A 9381-nucleotide genomic window follows, 5' to 3' on the forward strand; every position below is an offset into this window, starting at 1 on the left:
TCTGATGAATTCTGCTCCATCTGTACTGGAATTAAATGTGTGCTCTAAATCGCCGCATAGTGCTTCCTTTGAACTGAGAAGTGCGCTTATACCTAGCAACCCTTTCAGTCAGCTTTGGTGAAGATGCATTAACATGTTATATTTGCAGTGTTTAACTAGTACAGACTTAAATTATATCAGGAATCATGTATAGAATTTAAAGCATCGTATTTTTTTTTTAGAGATGCAGCACTGAAACAGGCCCTTCGGCCCACCGAGTCTGTGCCGACCATCAACCACCCATTTATACTAATCCTACACTAATCCCATATTCCTACCACATCCCCACCTGTCCCTATATTTCCCTACCACCTACCTATACTAGGGGCAATTTATAATGGCCAATTAACCTATCAACCTGCAAGTCTTTTGGCATGTGGGAGGAAACGGGAGCACCCGGAGGAAACCCACGCAGACACAGGGAGAACTTGCAAACTCCACACAGGCAGTACCCAGAATTGAACCCGGGTCGCTGGAGCTGTGAGGCTGCGGTGCTAACCACTGCGCCGCCCTATTGTGGTGTTAGACAGCCTAGAATGAGGACAGCATATGATTAGACTAGGGAACCTTGTGCATGCTCTTTTGGTCCCTTCTGTTGTTGTGCTTGTGATATATTTGGGATTAAAATAATATCTAGAATGAAGTCATTACTTACTGGATGTGAATGGTAAAAACAATGTGTTCTGTAACCTTTTATATAACTGTAGCTATCAGGGTATGGTAGCATAGTGGCTATATTACAGGACTAATCCAGAGGCCAGGATCATCCAGGCAATGTAAGTTTAAATCTCTGACATTTTTGAAATAAGAAAAAAGTTCTGGAAGAAGTTTCTCAATAATAGTGTTAGATTGATGTCAACATCCACTGGTTCACTAACATCCTTTAGGGAAGGAAACCAGAGATCCATACCCGATATATGTCTCTAGCCCCACACTAACTGCCTAACAAACCACTCAGTTGTATCAAGCTACCATACTTCAGAGGCTCAAAAAGAAGGCTGACCACCATCTTCTCAGGGATAGATTATAAATACCAGCTTTGCCAACAACATTCATGTCCTGAGGATGAATTTTAAAATGTAAAATATTGTAGCAAGTGGCAGAGATCTTTTAACACAGTCATGTCAGTTCAGTGATAAAAGAAATCAAACTAAGCAGAAATGCATCGCACAGACAGTACTGGGAATTATCAAAGTTAAATAAAAGAAATCTGATTAACTTCATAAATCCACTACAAGGAGTGTTTTTACCTAATTCAGGTAAGGAGACAGGTATATTTGATGATTCGCAGTTTTAAAACAGTCACGTGGCACTTTAATTGGGTTTTTCTCATCATTGAGCTACATAGTGGCTGTTAACCAAAGTTGTTCTTTTTTAGGAAGCATATTCCCCCTTCTTGATTATCAGATTGGGGCTGCAGCTGGTAAACTGGTGCAGACGCTTGACTCAGTGGCCAATCCATGTTTCGTAGCTTGCTTTACACCCTGTGACTTTGTTATGCCTTCCTATACCTCGGCTTGGAAGTTGCAGCATCAATTCAGCAAATGTATTTTGGTGGCCAGTGGAAGCTTTGCTGGAAGCTTCTAAACCCAATCTCCAAAAGGTTAAGGATATGGGGATATTGGGTAAGGAAGTTGAGGGAAGCAGTTCAATTTCATCCATGTTCGGAACTTTGGTAAAGCATGGGTTTTTTGCACCCTATCTGAAGTGGACCTCAACGGATTATGTTGGGAGTCTCTTCAAGGGGCTTGCATATGTGTTTGTTAGAGAATCTGGCTTCTCTACAAAAAGGCCATTTTTGGTTTTATGGATCTTCAACCTCCTTTGATCAAACTTTTTCAATGGCATGGGGACAATTGGTTTTAATTTGAGGGCCGTACGACAGGCAACCAGAATGTTGCTCCTTTTCTTTTGGATGTAATGCTCTCAGATCATTATCAGTATCCCTTCAAGATTGAGACATTAGCATTCTAAATAAGTAATGTTTTAAATTTAGGGGCTGATCCAGCAGGTCCCTGAGTAACAGAAACAGGGTTTTCCTCCTGTTGACTGCTGTGAAGTAATAGACAGGCCTTTACTCCATTTTTGGATCTCAGGAAATTGAATCATAGCACCATCTACTGGTTCATCCTTTGGCCTGTGTAAGATTATTTATCTTTCTTCAACTATGGTCAGTATTGTCCTGTACCCATTTGGATTGAGGCAGCCAAACATATGTCACTTACAGCCTTACATCAATCAGATGTAACTTTCACACCATCACTCTGGGATGGAAAGGAACTAAGATCTGAGAGATGAATATAATTCAAGTTATAATTTTAAAAATCCAACCACATATATTGCGTTAATCTTTTTGACCAGTAATGTGCTACAATAAATTATAACTGTAGCATATAGCCAGTTATCAAACTTTTTATGTTTTGTAGTTATGAGCCCGAGCTGTTTCCTGGATTAATCTACCGAATGATAAAACCGAGAATTGTACTGCTAATATTTGTGTCCGGAAAAGTTGTATTGACTGGTAAGTTGCATCTCTTGTTTGCCAAATTAGATTGGTTTTCGTGCGATTTATTTTTCAATGCATAAATCCACTCCAGTTTGCTAAATGTTCTAATTGGTGTATAATTTGTATTTTGAAGGTGCAAAAGTCCGTGCGGAAATCTATGAAGCATTTGAAAACATCTATCCAATTTTGAAAGGTTTCCGGAAGACGACATAACTTTGTTCTCAAAGACTTCCTACTCTGAAGGACCATTTCCCTTGCCTGCTACCTTGTATAGCCTGTATAGTTTGAACGCTGTTTTCTGCTGGTGTTCTGATGCAACATTACATGGGGTGATTCAGATTTATTATATGCAATGGTTTAGGAGTAAAACCAGTACTTTTTAACTGTAGTACTATTCTGGTCACCCTATGACAGCAGTTTTTGCAAAATCATTGTCAGGAACTTGAGTTGTCTTTTACGTGGAATTTTATCAACCAATGAAACAATTTGTTTTGCATGTTATTTATATTGAATTTTTTATAAAATGTAAGCCATGTAAATGTGTCTGTTAATGTATTTTCAAGCCCTTTTTTTAAAATTCAATCTTACTTGAAAATATCTTGCTTTTTAAAGCACTATCAAAGACTGTTCTCTGAATTGGCAGCCGATCTACAACAGATTTTTGCATTAAATTTTTTTTCCATTCAATACATTGGTCATGGTTGTTTAGTGGCAAGGTTGTGCTGGTGGCTGAATATTTAAAATGTTGAGGCTGGTTTCTTTGTAGTAGACAGGGTCTCGGTTTAATGTTTCATTCGAAAGGTTGCACCTGCAACACTTCAGCACTTCCTCAGTACTGCATGGAGGAGTAGCGGCCTGGATTTTGAGCTCAGGTGCACGAAGTGGGACTTGAACCCACAACCTTTGGGCTCAGAAATGAGTGCTACCACTGAGCCAGAGTTGTAATAATTAATTACATTTTGCTGTAAGACCTATGTGTCTTGGTAAACCGTTGCTAAGTTCGTCCAGGTGATGGAAATAACTTGGATCAATCTCTGGCTGACAATCTCTTACACAGCTCCTAACAGTCTTTGCAGCTGTCACGTAAGGTCCTAAAGGTAAGACCATCAGTTTTGTTATCTCCTGGGCATATGTGGTGGATTGCTTGGCTTAAAGAGTGGCAAAAATCGCAGCTCAACATCCCTGGATATAGAGTTTTCAGGCAGGATAGAGAAGGGGATAAAAAAGGAGGGGATGTAGCTTTATTAGTTAAAGAATCAATTACAGCTGTGTGGAGGGATGATATGCTAAATGAATCATCAAATGAGGCCATATGGATTGAGCTCAGAAATTAAAAAAGGGGCCGCCACACTACCAGGAGTGTACTAAAGACCCCCAAATAGTGAGAGGGAGATAGAGGAACAAATATGTAGGCAAATTTCTGACTGCAAAAACAATAGGGCAATAATAGTTGGGGATTTCAACATGGATACAAACAGTGTGAAGGGCTCAGACGGCACAAAATTCTTGAACTGCATTCAAGAGAACTTTTTAGTAACAAGCCCAACGAGAGGGCACAATTATCGATTTAGTCTTAAATAAAGCTGGGCAAGTGGATGAAGTAGCAGTGGGTGACCATTTTGGAGATAGTGACCATAATACAGTTAGATGTAGCATTATTATGGAAAAGGGCAAGGATAGCGCAGGAATAAAAGTTCTAAATTGGGGGAAAACAAGTTTTACGAAGCTGAGAGGTGATCTGGCAAAAGTGGACTGGATAGAGCTACTTGAAGGAAAATCAGTGGCAAACCTGTGGGAGGCATTCAAAAGTGAGATTCTACAGGCACAGTGTAGACATGTCCCCACAAAGAAAAAGGGTGGTACTGCCAAATCTTGAGCCTCCTGGTTATCTAGAAGCATATAGAAAAAGAAAGTGAATGACAGTCACAAAAAGCTTAATACTTTAGAAGTTATAGAGGAGTATAGAAAGTGTAGGGGGTGAAGTAAAAAAGGAAATTAGGAAAGCAAAAAGAGGACATGAAAAAATATTGGCAGTAAAATCAAGGGAAAGCCAAAGATGTTTTATCGGTACGTTAAGAGCAAGAGGATAACTAAGGAAAGGATAGGGCCTATCAGGGATGTACAAGATAACCTGTGCGTGTGTGCAGAAAATGTGGGCAGGGTTCTTGAGTACTTTGTCTCTGTCTTCACAAAGGAGAGGGATGATGAATGCATTGTAGTAAAAGAGGAGGAATGTGAAATATTTGATACGATAAGCATAATGAGAGGAAGTATTAGAGGGTCTGACATCCTTGAAAGTGGATAAATCACCAGGCCAGATGGATTGTATCCCAGACTGTTAATGGAAGTCAGGGAGGAAATAGCAGATGCTCTGAGGATCAGCTTCAAATCGTCACTAGATACAGACGAGGTACCAGAGGATTGGAAGTCTGCAAACATTGTACCATTGTCTAAAAATAATTATAGGCCAGTCAGTCTGACCTCGATGGTGGGCGAATTATTAGAATCAATTCTGAGATATAGGATAAACTGTCACTTAGAAAGGCATGGATTAATCAAGGATAGTTAGCATGGATTTGTTAAGGGGAGGTTGTGTCTTACTAATTTAATTGAATTTTTTGAGGAAGTAGAGGAGGATTGATGAGGGCAGTGCAGTGGATGTTGTCTACATGGATTTTAGTAAGGTATTTGACAAGACATGGGCGGCACAGTGGTGCAGCGGTTAGCACCGCAGCCTCACAGCTCCAGCGACCCGGGTTCAATTCTGGGTACTGCCTGTGTGGAGTTTGCAAGTTCTCCCTGTGTCTGCGTGGGTTTTCGCCGGGTGCTCCGGTTTCCTCCCACCACCAAAGACTTGCAGTTGATAGGTAAATTGGCCATTATAAATTGCCCCTAGTAGAGGTAGGTGGTAGAGGAATATGGGGACAGATGGGGATGTTGTAGGAATATGGGATTAGTGCAGGATTAGTATAAATGGGTGGTTGATGGTCAGCACAGACTCGGGCCGAAGGGCCTGTTTCAGTGCTGTATCTCTTTTTTAAAAAAAAAAGATCCCACATGGCAGACTGGTCAGAAAAAGTAAAAGCTCATGGGATACAGGGGTATGTGGCGAGTTGGATCCAAAATTGGCTCAATGGCAGGAAACAAAAGGTAATGGTCGACGAATGTTTTTGCGAATGGTCGGTCGTTTCCAGTGGTGTTGCACAGGGCTCAGTATTGGGTCCCTTGTTGTTTGTGGTATATATTGATTTGGATTTAAATGTGGGAGGCATGATTGGGAAATTTGCATGACACAAAAATTGGACGTGTAGTTGATAGTGAAGAGGATAGCTGTAGACCCCAGAATGATATGAATGGTTTGGTTGAGTGGGCGGAAAAGTGACAAATGGAATTCAGTCCGGAGAAGTATGAGGTAATGCATTTGGGGAGGGCAAACAAAGCAAGGGAATACACAACATGAGGGTATCGAGAGGGGTAGAGGAAGTGAGATACCTTGGAGTGCATGTCCTCAGGTCCCTGAAAGTGGCAGGACAGGTAGATAGAGTGGTGAAGACGGCATATGGAATGCTTTCCTTTATTGGCCGAGGTATAGGGTACAAAAGCTGGGATGTAATGCTGGAACTGTATAAAACACTGGTTAGGTCACAGCTGAAATATTGTGCACAGTTCTGATGATCATATTACAGGAAGGATATAATTGCTCTGGAGCGAGTACAGAGGAGATTTACAAGAATGTTGCCAGGGCTTGAAAGTTGCAGCAATGAGGAAAGATTGGATCGGCTAGGGTTGTTTTCCTTAAAACGGAGGAGGCTGAGAGGTGACTTAATTGAGGTGTACAAAATTATGAAGGGCCTAGATAGAGTAGACAGGAAGGACCTGTTTCCCTTGGCGGAGAGGTCAATTACCAGGAGGCTCAGATTTAAAGTGATTGGTCGAAGGATTAGAGGAGACATGAGGAAAAGCTTTTTCTCCCAGAGGGTGGCGGGTGGCCAGAATTCGCTGCCTGGATCGGTGGTGGAGGCAGAAACCCTCAACTCATTTAAAAGGTACCTGGACATGCACCTGAAGTGCTGTAACCTACAAGGCTACAGACCAGGTGCTGGAAGGTGGAATTAGATTGGGCGGCTAGTTTTTACAGTCGGCGCAGACACAATGGGCTGTATGGCCTCTTTCTGTGCCATAAAGTTTCTATGGTTGCCTGCTATTGTGCAGACACAGTGCCTTTGAAACCTATTTATGATAATTTTATCATGCAAGAAAGCTTTTTGATCTTTTCCCTTGATGCAAATTTAAAAGTGATGGTTATAAATGTGACTGCATGCAATTATTCTTTAATACATTTCTTCTTTGGTGAATGACTAATGAGTTGAGGCCTGTAGAATGCTGTATTAGGACAAAATGTACTCCATGAATGATGTTGAAATAACTAAGGAGGAGATTGAAAGATCTAAAGGTCATAGGCTCAATGTTTGACATCTCCAACCAGTACAGAACAACAAATAGCCCACAGAATATTGAACTACATGTTAGCCTTGACTCAGTGGTGTTGAGCCAGAAGGTTATGGCTTCAAACCCCACTTAGATTTTGAGCTCATAATCTAGGCTGACACTATACAAATGCAAGTTAGTTTCTTTTTCCACAATCAAAATGGTAAAATACAAGTTAGTGCAAGTCATAATCAAACTGTACAGCACTCTAGTCAACAACACCTTGAATATTGTGTTTATTTTTGGTCATGGGACATTCAAAAATTGGAGTTGGTGCAGAGACCAATCACAATCCTGATCTGTCAGCATTGAGAACAGACTGGAGAAACTTGGGTTTTTCAGCCTGAAGCTTCCAAGAGGGAAACTTCTCAAGATACACTAGATTGTATGGAAAGGGAGAAGCTGGAAAATTATTTCAAAATAAATTCCCAGCCTCCAGAAATAGTGACTGTCAAGGTTTTATCTTGGGTAACCTTGCCCTGCACTAAGTGAGCACTCTTCATTGTTTGACTGTGGGAAGCAATCAGATGTGAGCAGGGTCCTATCCATGCACGTGTAGTTCCATGGAGGAGTGGAGGGGGTTGTGCCAATGGGTTACAATCAGGAGCATGGAGCAATGCGCGATTTTTTTCATGCTTGTTATACCGCACCAAATACTGGTCTAGTTAACACCAATTAACTTGATGTTAACTAGGGATGGAGCCTGGTACTTTCCAGATCTAGATGACGAAATATAGCTTGGCCTGATAGAATTCCTCAAAAGGCTGAATGGGAGGTACATGGAGCAATAATTGCTGCACTTTAATTGTTGTGGAAAGTAGCACCGAGTAGAGCAATAGATCTCTTCACATTCACTCTTATCAAGATTAGGCGATTTGAATTAGTAAGGTCATGGAGAATGCAGAGGACATGAGCATCAGAGACATAAGCACTTGCTAGGCTAGATGTCAGGAGGTTTCTCTTTTCACGGAGGTGGGGACGAGGGGGTCACTGACATTAAACAAGTTGTCGGCCTGTGTAGTGTGTGGATTTGCAGCAACTGATCAGGGAGTTGCACAAGCTCCTGATTGAGGTTGGTATCACTGAGTACAAATGGTAGATGAGTTGTTGGGTAATGAGCCTCACGATCACTCTGGTCTTCTGAACTTGTTTCAATTGTATTTAGGGGTCATAATTAGAACTTGCTGTTTTTTGACTGCCAGGAGATCACCTGGCTGCTGGTGGATGGAAAAACTGAGGGGTAGGTGAGTTGGGGTGAGTCACGATTGCAACATGTCTGCAAGGATAGGCTCAATGAGCCACCTGTGTATCATTTCATAGGTATGTATAATATTTCTGGTTAATCGGGAGTTCTGTAATGTAATTGACTTTGTTTTGGCAAACTTGAGCTCATCCAGAACTCTACTGCCCATATCCCAGCTTGCACCAATTGCCCCAGTGCTTGCTGACCTAGACTAGGCCCCAGTCTGGCAAAGCTTCAAAATTTAAAATTCTCTTCCTTGCTTTCAAATTGATCTATGGCTTTGCCACCCATTTGGTTCCGTAACCCATTTGGTTCACTAATGTCTTTTAGGGAAGGAAATCTGCCGTCCTTACCTGGTCTGGCCTACATGTGACTCCAGACCCACAGCAATGTGGTTGACTCTTACATGCCCTCTGAAATGACCTAGCAAGCCACTCAGTTGTATCTAACTGCTACAAAGTCAATAAAAAAAGAATGAAACCGGAAGGACCACCCAGCATCGACCTAGGCACCGGAAATGACAACGGCAAACCCAGCCCTGTTGACCCTGCAAAGTCCTCCTTACTAACCTCTGGGGGCTTGTGCCAAAGTTGGGAGAGCTGTCCCACAGACTAGTTAAGCAACAGCCTGACAGTCATACTCACGGAATCATACCTGACAATGTCCCAGACACTGCCATCACCACCCCAGGGTATGTCCTATCCCACTGGCAGGACAGACCCGTCGGAGGGAATTTCCTTCAGAGTCCTCAACATCGACTCCAGACCCCATGAAGTCTACTGGCACCAAATCAAACATGGGCAAGGAAACCTGCTGATTACCACCTACTGCCCTCCCTCAGCTGATGAGTCATTACTCCTCCAATTTGAACACCACTTGGAGGAAGCACTGAAAGTGGCAAGGGCACAGAATGTACTCTGGGTGGGGGACTTAAATGTCGGCCTCCTCTTGAAATCCCCAGCATCACAGATGCCAGACTTCAGCCAATTCGATTCACTCTGCGTGATATCAAAGAACGACTGAAGGCAATGGATATTGCAAAGGCTATGGGCCCTGACTATTCCGGCAATAGTACTAAGGTCTGTGCTCCAGAACTTGTGGCACC

At 42.1% G+C, this 9381-nt stretch overlaps 1 protein-coding gene across 2 annotated transcripts in view; it reads left to right on the forward strand.

Annotated features, from left to right (window-relative positions):
* tbp (TATA box binding protein) overlaps nucleotides 1-3232 on the forward strand; it is a 36033-nt gene extending 32801 nt beyond the window's left edge. For both annotated transcript variants that reach the window (XM_068020203.1, XM_068020201.1), the window contains 2 exons: nucleotides 2466-2560; nucleotides 2679-3232. In XM_068020203.1, coding sequence (XP_067876304.1) covers nucleotides 2466-2560; nucleotides 2679-2758 — 175 coding nt within the window. In that variant the 3' untranslated portion in view covers nucleotides 2759-3232. The remainder of the gene's footprint in view (nucleotides 1-2465; nucleotides 2561-2678) is intronic.
* The last annotated feature ends 6149 nt before the right edge of the window (nucleotides 3233-9381 follow it).

The sequence above is a fragment of the Heterodontus francisci genome, chromosome 3 (assembly GCF_036365525.1).
Source record: "Heterodontus francisci isolate sHetFra1 chromosome 3, sHetFra1.hap1, whole genome shotgun sequence".
NCBI classification, from domain to species: domain Eukaryota; kingdom Metazoa; phylum Chordata; class Chondrichthyes; order Heterodontiformes; family Heterodontidae; genus Heterodontus; species Heterodontus francisci.